A 21,749-nucleotide genomic window follows, 5' to 3' on the forward strand; every position below is an offset into this window, starting at 1 on the left:
TCAACTAGAGCACATCAGCCATAACCAGTATCTGCCCTTGGCAAAACTGTGTCAAATTAAAGTGTATTGTAGTGGACAGAGCAGTGCTTCACACAGACCTTCTAGCACGCTGCCCTCAGCTGTCAGCCCTTTCGGGAAATTGCTCTTGGCTGAACAAAGGCATCATGCGTAGGGTCTACCCAGCTTCAGAGTTCCCCACTGGGTTTGCTGAGACCTTTGTTGAACTTGCACCACAGCCCAACTCTCCCTCTGCTCAGTCCTGCACCCTTCCCTTCCCCTCTCCAAGTGGAGATCCCAGAGCATGCCCTAATAAACATCCTGCCTGCTAATCTCCATCTCACAGACTGCTTTTTAGGGAGACCACCCTGCTACCTGTGTGATCTTTTCCTTCGCATTGAGTGTCTTCATGATCTAAGTCTTCATTTCTCTCCTATCAAAATCTGCTTTTGAAATTAATAGAAGACAAGAAGATTCTGCTTGTAGGAAAGGGAATGAATAAATTCATTCTCTCTAAGGTGTAACAGCCCAACGAATATAATACTTGAAATTTCCAACTTTCCCGTTTGCGGTGACTCTTACACCCTAGTATCCCTCGAGGGTTTGTCTATTATGATTCAAAGCCTTATGCTAAAAACAGAGCTCTAATAAGTGAAATTTCAGGCATCAGTATAAAAATGGATAACAGTGGGGCCTCACCTTTCTAGATTCATTTTGGGAAATTGCTATAACTGTCCATATGTAATACCGTACACCCCATGCTGGTCGCCCTGCCAACAGCCTTAGAAGTCAGGGCTCTAAAAAAGTCATTGTGCTTCATTGTGACAAACGCAGCATCAGGCAAACTTTGGTGGAGGGGACCCATTAGGAGTTACCTCTTTAGTAGAAAAATATTGATGCAACAATGAAGAATGTCACAGCATGCGTAAGTCACCATGTTTTGAGTCTTTCATTTTCCATAATTAAAGTGAACATATTATCGGAAGGTTTAGAAAGCCCACTCAAAGTCATTCACAGTAGCTGCAATTAGGAAATTGGAATGCCCGCGAAAGACTTTCGACGGAACGAAGTGAGACTGACCAAGCGTATAAGTACTGTCCCCTTAGAAAATGGCCAAATTAAGGATATGGACTCTCTTTGACCTTTGCCATACCTCTTTCACACTCATTCCATGTCCTGAAATTTCACTGTATGTTTGTCCTTTGGCTCAAGTGGTTCCTTGCTACAAATGTAACATTTAGAGCTACCTGTATTAATTTTTTTTAGTGAAGCCAATTTCACCCATCTCTGACTCTCATTTCTCCTCCAAACCTGTTTCTCAGGTTACCTGAGACTGTTTTTGAAGGTTGAATGGTATTGTTTAATTTCGAAGATCATTTCCCCTGGGACTAATGTCTGAATTCTTAGACGTGTTCATTAATTTACTCTCCCCAGTGATGTATCTTAAGCTTAGTTAAAAATGCAATTAGAATCGCTCAAGTTGCGCCCACGTGGGCGACCACATGCAGTCTTCAGTAGCTGGGATTTGTTTCTCCCCTAGTGTTTTATTATGCTGCCATTTAGGACAGAGAGTGAGACTTGAAATCAGGAGCAGGAGGAGAAATTCCCACCATTAGACTTCTGTTTCCTGGAAAAAATTTAGTTGCACTAGTCAGGGGATCAGAATCATTTCCATAACTAGCTCCTTTAGAGTTTAGACCTGTTGTTCTCAACGGGGGGTGATTCTGCCAGCCCCCCACCTCCCAGGGCACATTTGGCAATGTCTGGAGACATTTTTGGTTGTTGTGACTGACGTGGGGAGGGAGGTGTGCTACTGGCCTCTGGTGGGTAGAGGCCAGGAATGCTGCAAAACATTCTAGGGTGCTCAGTACCACAACAAGAATTATCCAGTCCAAAGTGTTCATAGGCCCAACGCTGAAAAATTGATTTAGCCAAACCAAGTGGATACTAGACAATAGATATATGCTAAATAAAGAGGAAATATATTTTACTACTATTCAGGAGCCTTTTGTGTCTCTCCCTTGGCTTCACTTTGTAATGCTATGACACGTGAGTCTGCTTTTCCAGCACTCTGCTTCCAAAACAGTGTTTTGGGATAAGGGCTGCAGTCATTTTTTTCTGTTGTTGTTGCATTTTCCCATCGAGTGCATATTTAGTGGATACCCTTTTTTTTTGTGCCAGGCACTGGGCTAGGTAATGGGGCTACAGCAATGTCCAAGTCTTGTTGGGTCTTTCCCTCCCTGGAGCAGAAATCTGAGAGTGAACATTGAGGTCAATCTCATGATACAGGGCTCAGTGTACAAACACGTAAAAATGACAAAAGGTTACAAATGCGTAGAGATGACAAAAGGTCACGAGGAAGACGTTTGGGGGGGAGGATTGTAGGTGGGGTGTTTCAGTGTAACTTGTGTGAGCTGTTTGCTTCTTTGGCTGTTCTCTGTCTCCTTACTGGCTCAATCTTGACTTTGGCTTTTCCTCTTTTTTTCTCATCACCAAAATTCTCTCCTCCTTTCTCTTTTCCCCTTTTAATTCAAACTTTCTGAATATGTACCCCTTCCTTCACAAACAAAATAAAAACACAAATAAAAACGCCAGCAATCCAAATTTAAAGACCACACCCAACGTAAACCTTAAACTTAATTTTTCTTCATTAAAGATACTTTTTTTGTATGTTTATCCATGTCTGTGTTTTCTGTCCTTTAATACTGTGTATTATTTTGGGCCAGAATATGTGCTGGCCCAGATTCTTAACTTTTTTACTGCTTGTCCGAAAACAAATCAAAACCCTAGATGGGTTGACAAATATTTTTATGTTATATGAGGAGAGAGTGGGAGGAAGATTATATACATTAGATCTTTGAGCCATACCAAAGTCTCTGTTATACATTTCTTTTAGTTCTTTTGACTCTATTCAACCAAAATAAAATTATCAGTGTATGTATATATATACACATATATATACATACACACTGTATGTATATATATATACACACACATATATGTACATACCACACATATGTACATGCATACATACACACATATACATAATACATATGTATACATATATGGCATATATATAAAAGAATATTTATTGCAAAGCAAAAACAAAAGAATAAAATCCTGGAAACCATCAAATATCCACCAATAAAGGAAAGCATACATAAAGTATGGTATATCCATATTATGGAATGTTATACAGCTATTAAGAAGAATGAGTCAATCTATGTGAACTGACTGGAAAGATGTTGATAATATAGCCTTAGTAGGATGGTATGGTCTCAAGAAAGAAGAAACTTCTCTATGTACATGTGTAATATAAAACACACAATTAACATGTAATACATGCATTTGCATAAAAATAGAGAAAGTGTGGAAGGATGAATACAAATTTTTACTACTGGTTACCTCAGAAGAATAGGTTAGAAAGGGGATTGGCTCATTAAGAATATATATTAGTTTTGTAATTAAAGAAAAAGTAGAAAATTTTACTGAAAAAAAATTTAATACCATTATGTCCATTGAACTCTTCATAGGATAGTCCAAAAGGAACAAACTTGCATGTAAATTCCAACGGGCCTTGAATGCCAGAGTGCCTTTTTAGTGGCTCATGAGGTTAAGAAAATATTGACACAACTGTAAAAAGTCAATCACAGGGAGAACGAGTGAGCTAAGGAGAGTGGGGATGAGACGGCAAGAGCCCTGATACTGCTGTTCAGACTCACACATCTCATGGATGGGGAGAAGCTCCGCTCCATCACTCAGGCTATTCACAGGTGTCATTTGAAAGATTTTGGCATTTGACAATTTGCACATATCTCTTTAAGATAAAGAGAGTGCCGTGTGTGGTTGAGAAGGTGGGTTTTTGAGTCAGACTGCTTCACTTTCATTCCCGATCTAACTATTTCCTAGGTATGACAATTAACCTAATTGTGCTGTGGTCCTTTATTTGTGAAATAAAGATAAATAAGAGTCTTTACTTCACTGGATCATCATTGGCCCATAGTGAATGTTCTGACTTGGAGGGGGTGGCAGTGGGAGCAGTGAAGGGCAGATACTTTAAAATCCAGAGAAATCAGTGGGGTCAAAGGAGGTGGTACCCACCTTGGACTGGAGATGCATGGGGCAGGGTCAATATCATTACACTTTGCCAGTTCTAATGTGTCTCCCACTTTCTTGTTTTGCAGACCACCATTCTCAGCACATTGGCTAGTGAGAAGTCCTTATCTGACTGCAAAAAGGTAAGTCAGCCTCCAGAAATTGCAGCCTGCTGTCAGAGTAATAAAAAGCTTCAGAATTGATGACGTTCGGTTGAAAAAGCTGTGGTATCAATGAGAATGCTCTGCTGACATATTGTAGTCCTCTTTCCTCAGAGATGGAAATTCAAATGGTTCTCTTTAAGGCTGTGGAAAACTCTGTTATTGTTTGACAGCCTCTTCTTCTAAAGAAGCTCTGTTTCCATATATTTCTATCTCGCTATTATCTGATATTTTATTCTGCAACGTGAGCATCAAGGGAGTTCAGGGCAAGCTGCATTGCAGGCGTCTCTATCTTTGTTTGCAAATGTAAATCTAATAAACCTAAACCCAATACAATATAAAAATGATTTCATATTTGGAAAGCTGATCATATAGCATAAAAATCTGGTTTGGATTCACCAGAGTCAAGTTTGAGAAGCTGTCATGCTTTGCAAAAGGATTAGCCTCGCTGGCATCTGATGGAAGCCGTCCTGTAATGGATCATGTCTGAGGGCTGCCTGCTAGAGCAGCAGCAGCGTGTCTAATTCCTGGCCTTCGCAGTCCAGGGGGCACTTTTATCTGCCTCTTTAATCTCGGGTTTAACTAGATCTTCTCCTTCTGGAGGGGAAAGAAGCGATTTCACAGTCTGAAAGCTCAAATAAATTCTTTGACGCTATCTATTGATATGGAAAACCAGGTGCATAAGGAGTTGACCTGTGCCTGGTGTATTAGTTACTTGGCATTTCTAAGGATTTGATACCATGACATTGTTTGCTGGGCTATTTCCGTTTCTGAATTTGCTTGATATGGAAATAGGTAGCGGGGAACTTCATCTTTAAAGGTGGTGTGAGGGCCCACTGTTCTGAATGCCATCGTTTCATTATCTTGATCGTTTTTTTATTGCCTATTAAGTCTCCATCTTGATTGAGTTCTGCTGTGTTTGTCTTGCTCTCAGCTCCCTGAGAGCAAAGTCCATGTGGAATTCTTAAAATTATACAGCTTAGAGAACAAAAGGACTTTAGGGGTTCTCTAGTCTCCCCCTTTTCCCACAGCGGGACTGCCATCGATATAATTTATAAATGGACCTCTAGCCTCCACTTGAATATTCTACTGATGGGAAACTTAATGACCCTACCTGTTCGCTAGTGAGACAAAGGATTAGAGAGTTAGTTCTTCATTTTACCGAGCCAGTATCTGCCTCCTTTTGATTTCTGCCTACCGATTTAAGTGTGAAGCCAGTTAATATGCTTTCTTCTGAATCTTCTCCCCACCCCATTGCAGGGCTATTCATTTTTCTTCTTTATTTCTAATAGGACATTGATAATGATTGATTTCCAAAAGTGTGGCTGCTGGGAGCTGGCTGTGTGGTTTCAAAAAATGGCTCTGCCACTTGTTACTTACGTGACTTTGGATTGGTGACATAACCTATTTGTGCCTTACTTTTATCATCTGTAGAATGGGGATAATAGTTGTACATACCTCATGAGGTAGATGAGTTAACATACATAAAGTGCTTAGAACAGTGCCCAACACATAGAAGTGCTATATTAACTATTATTATTATGGCTTCTAGACCAGGTTATCCTTTTTTGGGGGGACATAGTTTTTATAACCAATGTCAAGAATTGTGCTTTTTAATCTTCATTCAGCAAGCTGTGTTTATAAACTTTGTGTATGGCAGGCACAGCAGAAGATATGGTCTATGATGAAATGATAAGCTGTAGGCATTCTTGAGTGCAGCACTAACATTCTACTAATACACTGTAAGATGGGGCAGGTTTCTATTTAAAAACCATATCCTTCTGTTGACCACGTGAAGCTTAATGTCCTTCCATGAGCCCTTAAGACATTTTTACATGAGCTGGTATTAAAACATGAATCTTTTTTATATTTATGTAAATGATTCTTTTATTATGGATGCAGGCCATTATGTTTATTTTTATTCATTTCAAAATTTTTAATCAATTAAGATAATTTAGGGCTTCCCTGGTGGCCCAGTGGTTAAGAATCCGCCTGATAATACAGGGGACACAGGTTCGAGCCCTGGTCCAGGAAGATCCCACATGCTGCGGAGCAACTAAGCCTGTGCGCCACAACTACTGAGCCTGCACGCCACAACTACTGAAGCCCACGGCCCTAGAGCCTGTGCTCCGCAACAAGAGAAGCCACTGCAGTGAGAAGCCCGTGCACCACAATGAAGAGTAGCCCCCACTCGCTGCAACTAGAGAGAGCCCGCATGCAGCAACGAAGACCCAACGCAGCTAAAAATAAATAAATAAAATAAAATTTAAAAAACAATTTAAAAAAATTAAGATAATTTATAAACCCAGGCCTGTTATCCAACTTATTACCACCTCTCCCAGTTCTACATCATGTACAAATTAGAGTAGTGTAGTTGGTCTCTATGATTTCACTTTCATTCATCCATTCATCCATGTTGTCCATTCATCCAGTGAATAAGGGTTCACTGAGCATCTGCTATGGGACATGAACTGGAATATGTGGTAAACAAGTCACATCTGATCTTCACCCTCATAGATCTAGTAGATGGTCATTAAATAAGTAAAATTGTCATGGATAATATATTGTGATAGCAAAATTGTGATGGATAATATGATTTTTCTAAGTTGGGAGGTTAGAGATCATATACCAGGAGAAGCTAACCTAATCATGGTCAAGGAAAACTTTCCTGAAGAAGTGACTTTCACACACAGTAAATGAATGGGATTTGGCTGTGCGAAGACAAGGTAGAGGCAGAAAAACAGCAACTGTGAAAGTCTGGAAGTGAGAGGTAGAGAATTACAAAATGTTCAGAGTGTCTGGAAATTACAACTTGAAATCGAGGATGGGAACAGTGAGATAAAAGGCAGCCTGGTCATGAAGGGCCTTGTAAAACCATAGGAAGAGTTTAGATTTATTGTGAGGGTAACAAGAAATTTTTAAAGGACTTTGAACTTGGGAGGGTAAGTACGTATGATGTGATATGATTTTTATTGTGAGATCACTTGGCTACTGAACACAGAAGAAGCAAAATTTTAGTTATGAAGTCTAGGTGAGAGGCTATAATCTAGGCAAGAGATGGTAGTGGCCAGAATCAGAAAAATGGCAGTGAGGAATCAAGAGATATTTGGGTGATAAAATCAACAGCATATAATAATAGTTTGGATACATGGGAGAAGAAGTAGCTAAGGATGACTCCCTGATTTCTGACATGGGCAATGGGCAGAATTGTGGTGCTATTTTCTAAGACAGGAACAGGGATAGGGAGGAAGTTGGTATAGTTCAGTTGAGTTCAGATGAGTATTGGTTGGTATATGTCAAATGAGTTCAGATTGGTATATGTCAAATTTGAGAGCTCTCCTAGTAAGGATGGCCAGCAGGCATGTGGGCATGTAGATTTATAATTCAGGAAAGCTTTCTGGGCTGGAGATATGAATATGGGAGGAATATGCATGTAGAGAATGATTGAAAGAGTGGGAATGGATGAGATTGCCCAGGGAGGGTGTGGAGAGTGAGAATGAGGAGGGTTTATAAGACTCTTGAGGAGTATTGATATGTAAGGGCTGGGAGAAGACTATGGACCTGTGAAAGGAACTAAGACAGAGCCATGGAGGTTGAAAGAAACCAGAAGAATGTGATGTCACAAAAGTCAAATAAATTTTAAAAAGTTGTCATTAAAAATGAGGCAGTAATTAATATCAAAACTGTTGCTGGAAAAAAAAAAACCTGTTGCTGAAAGGTTAAGTAAAATAAGGACTGAAAAGCATCCATTAGGTTTATCAATATCATAGGTCGTGTTGGTTTTAGCGAGAGCAAAGTGATGGGTGTAGAAGCCAGGTTGCAGTAGATTTAGGATTGAGTGAAGAAGGAAATAAAATGGTAACATAAAATCTTCTTTAAAGGAATTTGTTGCGAAAGGAATGAGTAGTTGGAAGGGGGCTATAGGGTTGAAGGAGGGTCCCTTAGGATAGATTTGAGAGAGCATGTTTAAATGCTGTTAGAAAGAAGACAATGGAAAGGTAAGGAGTAAGGTTCTTAGAAAAGAGAGGGGGAAATCTGTAGAGTGAGGTTTTTGAGAAGATTGAAGTCTTTGAGTTCTAAAGCACAGAATTAACCTTAGGCTGATGGAGGGACACGTCTTGCTCTCTAACAGGAGGGAAGGAAGAAAGGATAGAACTCATGTAGGTAAGAATTATGGGAGCAGGGAGCCAGAATGGGGACATGCCACTACATGACTCTGGTCAATTCATCTACTTTATTTTCTGTTTTTGTGTGGGGAGGTGGGATGATTGTTCAACCAGCTTTGAGTCTGCACAGCTATAGTATTTCAACAGGATGGAATCTACAGATATTCCCCCTCATATTTTGCTTAGATATTGCCATTCACATGATCAGCAATCTCTGGGCAATCTTGCCTGTACAAATAAGGTCTTTTTAAAGAAAATCACTCTCAAGTCTGTCCCAAGTATTCATGATCTCTTCTGAGGCCTAGATCTGTGTTGCTGACTAACTAGTAAGCAGATCTTGTCCACATATTCTCTCCCATCCTGACCTTTGTTTTTCTTCTCTTATATTCACCACTTCAGTTAATGGCTTCACCATTCCAAACTAGAAACCTTGGTGTTATCCAGGACTCCTCCCTTTCCTTTCCTTCCCACATCCACCTAGCTATCAAATCCCATCAACTCCATCTTGAAATGTTTCTAGAATCTCTCCATCATCTCTTTCCTTGCTTCCTCATCCATCTTTTGAAAGGTTGTAACAACTCCCTGCTCGCTCTTTCCTTATACCAAGTTTTCCCTTCTCCATTCCACTTTCCAAAACACTGCCAGGGTTACTTTCCAGAAGACAAGCAAGAAACACAGCCATGTGTGTCAAACCCTTACTTAAGAACATCTAAGGGATTTCAGTTTTTCTTCAAAATAGCCCCCAAACTCTGCATCACTTGGTCAGTCATTCCCATTATCTTTAGCCACATCCCCTGATGTTCTTCTAGGTGCTGGGGTCTGGAGGCCTGGAGCAGACTGCTAGAATGCCCTTCTGCGCTCTCATCTGCTTGGAAAACTTACTCTTCTGTGGAGGGACCCCTCCCTTTGTCACTTTCTTTTCAAGCATTTTTAAAAGACTTTCTTGGTTTCTCCAGGAAAGATGAGTGGTTTTACCTCCTTGCTGGGTTCATAACATTTTGTACCGACTCCAAGTATAACCTAACAACAACCACACAACTTGTCAAATGTTTACCATGTTCGCAGCCCTGTGAGAAGTGCTTTGCATGGATTATCTCATTTGATTTTTATAACGGCCCTCACAGGTAGGTAATAGTATTACTGCCATTGAGAGGTTAAGAACTTGTTGGAGGAAACTCCAGTAGAAGTTGTTGCAGCCAGGATGTGAATCCAGGCTCTCTGACCTCAGAGTCATTGCTTTTAGTGTTTGTCACCTCCTCTGCTATTGGATTCTAAATCCTTATTTATGGGTCCAGCTTCCCCCTAAACTATCAGCTCTTAGAGGGGAGGAACCATGACTGATTCTGTTAGGAATAATAAAAAATACCCCACAGGTAGTAAGATCTCAATAAAGGTCTATTTAATGACTGGATTTGCTACATACATTGTTGTCCCTTAGCATAATATTATTATGAGGCCATTTTGTTCTAAAAAGTGTTTGTTTTTTTTCCTTTTCATAGGAGTTGAGAAAAGAATATTTTATATTCAGTGTTCACTATAAAGGTAATTTCTACATTAAAATAAGTTGTTAATGGATAGCTGGTGGGGATTGAAATGTTTAGCTTAGCCAAAGATAGCAAATATTCTAAGGCTTACTTCCTACCTTATACAGTTGTAAGAACCCTATTCTTATTTTCAGCCAAAGACCAATTCACTCCATAATTTGGAAAACCTAAAAACATCTAGGTAATATACATAAATTCATTCATTCATTCATAAGTATTTATTGAGTACCTCCTATTGCAAAGCAGTTGTTATTGTTAACATGTTATAGAGGAAAAACGAATATGCCAAGACATGAGATGACTTGCTCTAGGGCACATGTTAAACTCAAGGCAGACCCTTAGAGGAACGGCCTAATTCAGATCTTCTGATTTTCTCTCTCTAAAACCACTTCACCCCACAGTTTTTAACTAGAGTTGACACATGGAGGGTATGTATTGGGTGGGCGAGCTACAGGGAATGATCGTCAAGCGTGCTTCATGATGTCTCCTGACACCTGTTTTATGTTCATGGATATTTATATTTTTGTGTCTTGATTCTTTTCCATCTCTCAGTGTAAGATACTTGGACCCAGATGTGTTTGACTCAACAGGTTTTGTGTGGGGATATTCTGACCTAGCACTATTGAACTTCCAGCATTTTAATTGGAAGTTATATGTAAAACAGATATCCTTACCCCTTCTCCAAGACTCCTCACTCTGACCCTGCCCCCCACCCCTGGGGCACAGGTCAGAGATAGGCAAGGGGTGACAGATAGGTGAGGGTGATGGATGGGGTGAAGGTCAGGGATAAGATGAATCCCAGAGATGGGTCAAAGGTTAGAAATTTCCATTTCACAAATTACTTGGAAATGAAAAGCAGTGGTTTTCCAGTTTGACATCAAAATGCCCTACCTTATCCTGCTGTAAATTCCATCTACATATGGTAACCTAGACTCCCAACCATATAATAGTAGTCATATAAATAGGTTTCTCAGGTTGGAGAGTTTATTTTAAAAAGTCAGCTGTCATTTGATGGTTTATTGTACCTTGTGTGTGTGTGTGTGTGTGTGTGTGTGTGTGTGGTGGGCTCCATTTCTCTCTCTGTATGTCTCTCTCTGTCCTCTCTCCTTGGACTTCTGATATCTTAACCCATATAAATGACAACCTTTAAAAAAGTAGTACATTTAGGAAATGTATCCTTATCATGTTAGAAGGTATTGGTTTGGGGAATATGTGCGAACCTAGAGGAGATCCGTCTGTTGATGGTGGTAATTTGTGGGAGTATTTGTGACTGTGTTGACTGTCCTTCTCTTCCATCTGACCGTTTGCTTTGACTCGGTCTCTCCACTGTTACCAGTGATGTATGAGTATGCAGAACACGTGCTTATGTAATTGCTTAACCCACTGGTTGATGTTTTTATTTTTAATAGACATAGGCTGTGCTTCACTCACATAGGCAAGGTAATTTTCCTTCAGGAAGAGGTGATTAAAATAGTCAATGTAATGGGCTTTTGGAAGTTTTTCATCCATGTTGATGAATGGGTCTCTGTGTAAACACAGCCCAAGATTGTAATATCAGTGGTTAAGATGTTTACTTACAGTTGGTTCCTCAGCCTTTGAGACTATATTATATCTGGCTTCCTCTTTTAAAGACCAAGACTTAATGTCTAGACGGCGTTCACTGACCTCCACAGCCGGCTGGGCAGATTCCCATGACTCTTGGCCTCTTGGCAGAATTTCCAGGCTGGTAGGTCACGGTTGCTTCTTCCCATGCCCTGAGAAAGGGCACGAAGACCAAATCAACCCTGTCAGCATCGAGGAAAATTTTCAGTTCCCCCCTGAGAAAGACAGCATCCCATGTTCTGGAGCAGTCACAGTGAAGGGTATCATTTCAAGTACATTTAAATGCTGTTTACTTTTTAAATAGTTGTTTTGGAAGCTACGAAGGTTCGTTTTTGGCAGAGTGCTGTTTTGCTGACTTGCTGTAAGGCTCTCTGCTGGGTAAAGGATGATACATACATATTTGCAAAGTTCTATCCATTTTATCGTATGTGCCAACACAGGCCATCAATTTATAGGAAGGAAAGTTGTATTGCTTTAAACAGAGGGGCACCATTGCAGCCAGCCCCTCCCCACCTTCCTCCCACTTCTCCTCTCACTCCCCCAGCGAAGAATGGGCTCAGTGTTCATTTGCGATATTTGGGATAAGGATGGGTGATTCTGGATTCCATACACTCTCCTCTCAACTCTTATTGGTTGGTTTGGGTTCTTATTGTTGCATTTTCCCATCCTACTCTCCTGAGAGGCAGTATGGTGCAGGGTTAAGAGCACAGACTCTGGAGACCAATGTCTGTGACTGGAGTCCCAGCTCTACCACCCATGAGCTCTACCACTTTGCCCAAGTCACTCAGCCTCTCTGTGCCTCACTTGTGTCATGTATAAAATGAGACAAAGAATGGTATCAACCTATGGAATTGAGGTAAGGATTGAATAGGTGGACGCACATAAATTCTTAGAACAGTGTCTCAGTAAGAGATGTTCATTATTATTCCATCCCTGTGCTTGCAGAGAATAATTTGAGCTTTGGTATTTTGAATTCCACTTAATCTTTTTGCTCTAAAAGACCAACAATATTAAGGAAAGTACATCAATAGACTTGGGCTAACGTCAGCATTTGGAAAAAATGTAAACAGTAATTACATTGGAGAAGTACCCTCATATGGGCCTCTAATTCTTATTTACTCTAATTCTTAATTAGAATGCACTCAAGTTCAATATTGTTATGAGTTCCAGCTCCGTAGAAGCAAATAACTTCTTAATAAATGAAAGATAAAGCCTTCTTAATTGTACAGTGAATATACTTTTCTGTATCTCTAGCACCTGACACAATTTTGAGCACATAGTAGACATTTAATAATGCTTGTTAATTCATAAGCTCGGCTTGGTATTATGCTTCCCAAAGCCTCCAGGAGAAGGCTTGAAATGGAAAAGAAAGGAAGAGGAAGAGTCTACTCTTTGTAGATGGGCTTGTGGCTTTTCTCTTCATTGAAAGGGTTTGGGTTGGTGATTACGAAAAAGTGCTGTGGAAATGTTGGACTTCCTTGCTTTCAGTGTAGTAGCCATGGAGATAATTGAATAGAGTGAACATTGGTGATTCCTCCATAATATTATCATTTTATATCCCTAGCCTAGGAATTTTTTGTTCTTGACCTTATGATCTTGAAATTTTCAAAGAAAGGCACATATTCCCACGGTCAGACCAAGTAGTCATAGGTCACTTGGTTTGGGATTAAAATTGGTTGTGGAAAATAGTCTTAGGACCAGATGAAATTCATTGCCTGTTTTTGTGTATGTCCTACCTTAAGCAAGAATCAAAGAATAAATTATAATCATTTTTTGGATGAGGTATAATTTACAGCAAATAAAACGTACTGATAAGTTTACAGTTTAATGATATAACTATTATTTTTTTTAATTTAAAAACAGAATCCCATCAGTAGCATTACCTTATGCCTTTTGGGGTGTGGGCATTTTCATGAATTGAGCCTTACTGCTAAGGACAGCACCGATGATGCCAGAGCACACACATTATTCTCTCCCAGCAGCTGCTGTAATTGTCACCATCATTTCAGAATAAACAGCACATTTAGATCCATAGATTGTATAATATAGTCATTGTCCGCAACAGTAACACTGCTAATAGGAAGGAAGGTAGTTAAGGACAAATGTCATGAATTCTGTTGGTCTAATCCCTTTTGAGCTCTAATTATCCCTCTGTATCTGCATTTGAACAAATTTCAGGAATATGACCTTCGGCGTCTGTGGTTCATGCATAACTGCTCATGTAATATACATTTTAGGATATATTTGAAACAGTAATAACTAACAGCACCCTCCCCACCACACACACCTACACCTGAAAAAAACTATTTTGAGCTTCCAAAAAATATTGTGAATTTTTGTCACAGCAATTCCGATTCGTTTAATGGGGTGGCAAAAATAAAGGGATGTTGACTAATCTTGCAAATTATACATGCAAAAGGGCATTTAAGAATTGTTTTATATGTATGTGTGTATATATATATATATATATATATGCATTGTTTTATATGTATGTGTGTGTATATATATATGCATTGTTTTATATGTATGTGTGTGTGTATATATATATGTGAATTGTTTTATATGTATGTGTGTATATATATATATGCATTGTTTTATATGTATGTGTGTGTATATATATATGCATTGTTTATATGTATGTGTGTGAGTGTATATATATATATGCATTGTTTTATATGTATGTGTGTGTGTATATATATGTGAATTGTTTTATATGTATGTGTGTATATATATGTGCATTGTTTTATATGTATGTGTGTGTGTATATATATGCATTGTTTTGTGTGTGTGTGTATATATATATGCATTGTTTTATATGTATGTGTGTGTGTGTGTATATATATGTGTTGTTTTATATGTATGTGTGTGAGTGTGTATATATATATGTATATGCATTTTTTGTGGGGAGGGGATAAATGTCAAAAAAAACTACACTGTTCAGCTCTATCATCACTAGCTTGATTTCACTAGTTTCTTTATCAAGTACTAAAGATATTAAGGTGAGCTTTTGGCTGTAAATTGTGTTTCCCTTTTCATTCTAGAGAGTTTCCTTTTGGGCTGCTGTATTGCTGAGTCTCAAGGGCACTATGACAGCTTTCTCTCTTTCTTCTTTTTACCCATTTTGTTTTTGGATTTTCCAGACTCTTACATAATCAGGATTGGACTATAGTTATTTAAACAGGACTGTGTGCTTACACACACATATACACATTTAATTTTACATAATATGCTCTGAGAGATGAGCTTTCATAGAGATATTTACCTTGTTTTCTGAGTCTACAGCACAGTGTGCTGGATGTGAAAAGAAGCAGAAAAAAAGAAAGACGAATCAGTAAGAAGAATGGAGCAGAGTTTGTGTAAATTGGATCGCTACACTGGCTTACAACTCTTTATAGAAAAGTGGAGTAGTCAGAATACTTAATTTGCCTCAATTAAGACTGATCATTCTCGCTATTGCTGCTCAAAATGGGACCAAGTCACTCTACAATCAAGCTAATTGTAACCTCTGATTTAGCGGCTTAGCTCTGTGCTTTGCCTTTGTTTTCATAAATGATCTGTACAGCCCAAATAATCCCTCCCCCCCCATGTTGATTGTTTCTCTTAATTGTTTTAATTCCACACTTAGAGGATTGCTATAATCTTCTGAAGCCGCTGCTTAAGCCAACCACTAAATAAGACAGCTGTGATGAGAGTGCTCAGAGTGCTCAGACAGGGAGCCAGTGTGGTGGCTGCATTGTGAGGTCCAGAAGCAGCCCTGAGACACTGCTCTAAGAATTTTATGTGGATCCACCTATTCAATCCTTACCTCAGTTCTATAAATTGATACCATTATTGGGCTTCCCTGGTGGTGCAGTGGTTAAGAATCCACCTGCCAATGCAGGGGACACGGGTTCGAGCCCTGGTCCGGGAAGATCCCACATGCCGCGGAGCAACTAAGCCCGTGCGCCACAACTACTGAGCCTGCGCTCTACAGCCTGCGAGCCACAACTACTGAGCCCGCGTGCCACAACTGCTGAAGCCCATGCGCCTAGAGCCCGTGCTCTGCAACAAGAGAAGCCACAGCAATGAGAAGCCCGCGCACCACAACGTAGAGTAGCCCCTGCTCGCCACAACTAGAGAAAGCCCGTGCACAGCAACAAAGACCCAATGCAGCCAAAAATAAATGATAATAAATAAAATAAATATTAAAAAAAATTATTATTTATTGATACCATTATTTATCTCATTTTATATGTGAGAAAAGTGAGGCACAGAGAGGCTGAGTGACTTGGGCAAAGTTGTAGAACTCATGGGTGGTGGAGCTGGGACTCATCACAGACACTGGTCTCCAGAGTCTGTGCTCTTAACCCTACACCATACTGCTTCTCAGGAGAGTAGGGATGGGAAAATGCAACAATAAAAAACCCAAACCAACCAATAAGAGCTGAAAGGAGAGTGCATGGAATCCGGAACCGAATATTGCAAATGAATGCTAAGAGCTCTTTCTTTGCTGGGCAGTGAGAGGAAGGGGAGAGGAGGAGAGGGAGGGAGGGTGGATGGGCTCCGCTTCTCCTCCGTGTTCAACAATGATTCAGCTGTGTCAGCGTATCAGCATCTTCTCAGTGACCACCCTATTCAAAATTGCAACCTGCTCCTGTCCCAAGAACTTCCGAGTCACCTATGTTTTCACTTCACGTTCTAAGATACTATGTAATCCATTTTTCCTGTATTGTTTATTACCCGTCTCCTGACAATAGAATAAACTACAAGATGACAGGGATATTTGGATCCCTTTATTCATGGATATGAACTGAGACTTGAACATAGTAGTTCCTCAAAAATACATGTTAAATGAATTACTAGGACTACTATTACCACCACCACTATCCTTAGTCATAGCAAGTAATGGCCATAGAGTTTTAGAACTGGAAGCGATCAGAGATCGTCTCTAGTGCAGCTCCTCCTTTTGTCAAGGCAGAGACTACTGAGTCATGTCCTGGGTCAGGGGCTGGAGGATGGTCTTCTCAAAGACTTGCCTGCGCCATGAAATGAGCGGGATAATTCTCCAGTTTAAAGTGGATAGCACTTTAACTATTGTCTTGGGAGATCATGCACTCTGTCTTGCTCTGGGGTTGAGCCTAAATTTAATGATCTTTAAAACCACAGACCATAAAGGCTTGTGGGACTGCCTAGATATGTTGGAAAAAAAAAAAATGGTGCTGCTGGTGTGGAACTGTAAGATAAGCAGAGAACCTAGTAAATGACTCAGTGGGAGTTTTCCCCAAGGGAAGGGTAAAGAAAAAAGTGTACCGGTTTTTGGCAATGGAAACTGACAATTAACATGATTATTGCAACTCCAGACACTTGGCTTTTCCCACTGGGGAGATCAAACGTGATAAAAGCAGAGCTGCTCTTCCAAAGCTGAACCTTCATGAGCTCCAGTCTCCAACTGAGGTGTCAAAATGGCCAATATCCCTGGCAAGAAGAGTGTTTTAATTAATTAGAGCCGTGAGCTGGCAGCTTGCCACAAAAGTGCCTTACCACGGTTGCCTGTGAAAAGAAGTGCAGAGGGCCCCTGCCAGTGACTTGTTGATCCCCCAGGGGCATCCACCCGTCTCCATGGGAAAGACAGGTGTCGTGTCCTCCTGATGAGGGACCTGTTTCCCCTTCACGTTCTTTGGAGAGAGGTTTCTGGCAAAGTCTTTCCTCTCACGTAGTTCTAGAGGTGGGAAAAAGATGAAAAGGAAATTGCTGTTCTCCAAGTGTGGAGAGCCACAAAGGTCAATATCTGGAGCAAGCAGAAGATGTCCAAGGAAAGGTTGCACTTCTAGCTGAATCAGAGCTCATCATCTTGCATTAACTCTGGAAATCCCAAGGTTATTTAAGTAGGGTGAAGTCTTGAGGCTCTTTAGTGTCAGTGAGTGATCTGGCATTTTGAGGCACGACCCCTGTGATCTCTTAAGGGACTTGGAGAATCAGTTGTCAAAAGCAGCATTGCCAGGTGTCTCAGTGGAAGCACACGCCCCTGTTTTGCTTGCATGCAGTACCTTCTGCTTCTGTTGCTACAGGGGGTGCCCTTTTGAAGATGGGTTTCTGTTTTCTTAGAGAAGCGAGAGATGTGCTGGAGGACAGAGCTGTGCTCACCTCACCTTGCAGAGACGTGCTGAGGTAGAAGTCATATGATTGTAACGAAGATCAGTGATACACCTTCGGGTCCTGATCCGCCCAGAGCATCTGGCTCCCTTCCTATCGTCTGATTCCTGGGCCATTTTTAATCTTGGTGGGGGCAATGCTTTCTGTGACCATTTCCTCAGTGCTCCTCTCAGCTCTCTAAAGTATTTCTAGAAATCTTTTAAGCCTCTAAAGAACACGATAATTTACTTTCACACAACAAATAGAGTTATTATAGATTTACTTGTCACATAGGCTACGTAATATGTAGAATATTTATTTATTTTTTAAACATCTTTATTGGAGTATAATTTCTTTACAATGGTGTGTTAGTTTCTGCTGTATAACACACTGAATCAGCTATACATATACATACATCCCCATATCTCCTCCCTCTTCCATCTCCCACCCACCCTCCCTCTCCCACCCCTCTAGGTGGTCACAAAGCACTGAGCTGATCTTATTGTGCTATGCAGCTGCTTCCCACCAGCTATCTATTTTACATTTGGTAGTGTATATATGTCACTGCTACTCTCTCACTTCATCCCAGCTTACCCTTCCCCCTCCCCGTGTCCTCAAGTCCATTCTCAACGTCTAAGTCTTTATTCCTGTCCTGCCCATAGGTTCTTCAGAAACTTTTTATTTTTTTTAGATTCCATATATATGTGTTAGCATACGGTATTTGTTTTTCTCTTTCTGACTTACTTCACTTTGTGTGACAGACTCTGGATCCATCCACCTCACTACAAAAAACTCAGTTTTGTTTCTTTTTATGGCTGAGAAATATTCCATTGTATATATGTGCCACATCTTCTTTCTCCATTCATCTGTCAATGGACACTTAGGTTGCTTCCATGTCCTGGCTATTGTAAATAGAGCTGCAATGAACATTAAGGGGCATGTGTCTTTTTTGAATTATGGTTTTCTCAGGGTATATGCCCAGTAGTGGGATTGCTGGGTCATATGGTAGTTCTATTTTTAGTTTTTTAAGGAAACTCCATACTGTTCTCCATAGTGGCTGCACCAACTTACATTCCCACCAGAGGTGCAAGAGGGTTCCCTTTTCTCCACATCCTCTCCAGCATTTATTGTTTGTAGTTTTTTTGATGATGGCCATTCTGACTGGTGTGAGGTGATATATCATTGTAGTTTTGAGTTGCATTTCTCTAATGATTAGTGATGTTGAGCATCCTTTCATGTGTTTGTTGGCAATCTGTATATCTTCTTTGGAGAAATGTCTGTTTAGGTCTTCTGCCCATTTTTGGATTGGGTTGTTTGTTTTTTTGATATTGAACTGCATGAGCTACTTGGATATTTTGGAGATGAATTGTTTGTCAGTTACTTCGTTTGCAAATATTTTCTCCCATTCTGAGGGCTGTCTTTTCATCTTGTTTATGGTTTCCTTTGCTGTGCAAAAGCTTTTAAGTTTCATTAAGTCCCATTTGTTTATTCTTGTTTTTATTTCCATTTCTCTAAGTGGTGGGTCAAAAAGGATCTTGCTGTGCTTTATGTCATGGGGTGTTCTGCCTCTGTTTTTCTCTAAGTGGTGGGTCAAAAAGGATCTTGCTGTGCTTTATGTCATAGGGTGTTCTGCCTCTGTTTTCCTCTAAGTGTTTTATAGTATCTGGACTTACATTTAGGTCTTTAATCCATTTTGATTATTTTTATTTTTGTGTATGGTGTTAGGGAGTCTTCTAATTTCATTGTTTTACATGTGGCTGTCCAGTTTTCCCAGCACAACTTGCTGAAGAGGCTGTCTTTTCTCCATTGTACATTCTTGCCTCCTTTATCAAAGATAAGGTGACCATATGTGCATGGGTTTATCTCTGGGCTTTCTATCCTGTTCCATTGATCTATATTTCTGTTTTTGTGCCAGTGTCATACTCTCTTGATTACTGTAGCTTTGTAGTATAGTCTGAAGTCTGGGAGCCTGATTCCTCCAGCTCCGTTTTTCTTTCTCAAGATTGCTTTGGTTATTCGGGGTCTTTTGTGTTTCCATACAAATTGTGAAATTGTTTGTTCTAGTTCTGTGAAAAATGCCATTGGTAGTTTGATAGGGATTGCATTGAATCTGTAGATTGCTTTAGGTAGTATAGTCATTTTCACAGTGTTGATTCTGCCAATCCAAGAACATGGTATATCTCTCCATCTGTTCGTATCATCTTTAATTTCTTTCATCAGTGTCTTATAGTTTTCTGCATACAGGTCTTTTGTCTCCTTAGGTAGGTTTATTCCTAGGTATTTTATTCTTTTTGTTGCAATGGTAAATGGGAGTGTTTCCTTAATTTCTCTTTCAGATTTTTCATCATTAGTGTATAGGAATGCAAGAGATTTCTGTGCATTAATTTTGTATCCTGCTACTTTACCAGATTCATTGATTAGCTCTAGTAGTTTTCTGGTAGCATCTTTAGGATTCTCTATGGATAGTATCATGTCATCTGCAAACAGTGACAGCTTTACTTCTTCTTTTCCGATTTGGATTCCTTTAATTTCTTTTTCTTCTCTGATTGCTGTGGCTAAAACTTCCAAAACTATGTTGAATAATAGTGGTGAGAGTGGGCAACCTTGTCTTGTTCCTGATCTTAGAGGAAATGCTTTCAGTTTTTCACCATTGAGAACGATGTTGGCTGTGGGTTTGTCATATATGCCTTTTATTACATTGAGGTAGGTTCCCTCTATGCCTACTTTCTGGAGGGTTTTTATCATAAATGTGTGTTGAATTTTGTTGAAAGCTTTTTCTGCATCTATTGAGATGATCATATGGATTTTCTCTTTCAATTTGCTAATAGGGTTTATCACACTGATTGATTTGTGTATATTGAAGAGTCCTTGCATTCCTGGGATAAACCTCACTTGATCATGGTGTATGATCCTTTTAATGTGCTGTTGGATTCTGTTTGCTAGTATTTTGTTGAGGATTTTTCATGTATGTTCATCAGTGATATTGGCCTGTAGTTTTCTTTTTTTATGACATCTTTGTCTGGTTTTGGTATCAAGGTGATGGTGGCCTAGTAGAATGAGTTTGGGAGTGTTCCTCCCTCTTCTATATTTTGGAAGAGTCTGAGAAGGATAGGTGTTAGCTCTTCTCTAAAAGTTTGATAGAATTTGCCTGGGAAGCCATCTGGTCCTGGGCTTTTGTTTGTTGGAAGATTTTTAATCACAGTTTCAATTTCAGTGCTTGTGATTGGTCTGTTTATATTTTCCATTTCTTCCTGGTTCAGTCTAAGAAGGTTCTGCTTTTCTAAGAATTTGTCCATTTCTTCCAGGTTGTCTATTTTATTGGCATATAGTTGCTTGTAGTAATCCCTCATGGTCCTTTGTATTTCTGCAGTGTCAGTTGTTACTTCTCCTTTTTCATTTCTAATTATATTGATCTGTGTCTTCTCCCCTTTTTTTCTTGATGACTCTGGCTAATGGTTTATCAATTTTGTTTATCTTCTGAAGGAACCATCTTTTAGTTTTATTGATTGTTGCTATTGTTTCCTTCATTTCTTTTTCATTTATTTCTGATCTGATCTTTATGATTTCTTTCCTGCGGCTTAACTTTGGGGTTTTTTTGTTCTTCTTTCTCTAATTGCTTTACGTGTAAGGTTAGGTTGTTTATTTGAGATGTTTCTTGTTGCTTGAGGTAGGATTGTATTGCTATAAACTTTCCTCTCAGAACTGCTTTTGCTGCATCCCATAGGTTTTGGGCCATTGTGTTTTCATTGTCATTTGTTTTTAGGTGTGTTTTGATTTCCTCTTTGATTTCTTCAGTGATCTCTTGGTTATTTAGTAGTGTATTGTTTAGCCTCCATGTGTTTGTATGTTTTACAGTTTTTTTCCTCTAATTGATATCTAGTCTTATAGCATTGTGGTCAGAACAGATACTTGATATGATTTCAGTTTTCTTAATTTCACTGAGGCTTGATTTGTGACCCAAGTTATGATCTATGCAGTAGAATGTTCCATGAGCACTTGAGAAGAAAGTGTATTCTGTTGTTTTTGGATGGAATGTCCTATAAATATCAGTGAAGTCCATCTTGTTTAATGTG

The 21,749-nt window shown here is 39.6% G+C and overlaps 1 protein-coding gene across 1 annotated transcript in view; it reads left to right on the forward strand.

The window, feature by feature from the left end:
• Positions 1–21,749, forward strand: part of RASGEF1B (RasGEF domain family member 1B) — a 555,837-nt gene that overhangs the window by 204,477 nt on the left and 329,611 nt on the right. Inside the window, exon 3 of the mRNA XM_082389351.1 lies at positions 4,182–4,235. Coding sequence (XP_082245477.1) covers positions 4,182–4,235 — 54 coding nt within the window. The remainder of the gene's footprint in view (positions 1–4,181; positions 4,236–21,749) is intronic.

The sequence above is a fragment of the Balaenoptera borealis genome, assembly GCF_965194805.1.
Source record: "Balaenoptera borealis genome assembly, chromosome: 4".
In the NCBI taxonomy this organism is placed as follows: Eukaryota; Metazoa; Chordata; class Mammalia; order Artiodactyla; family Balaenopteridae; genus Balaenoptera; species Balaenoptera borealis.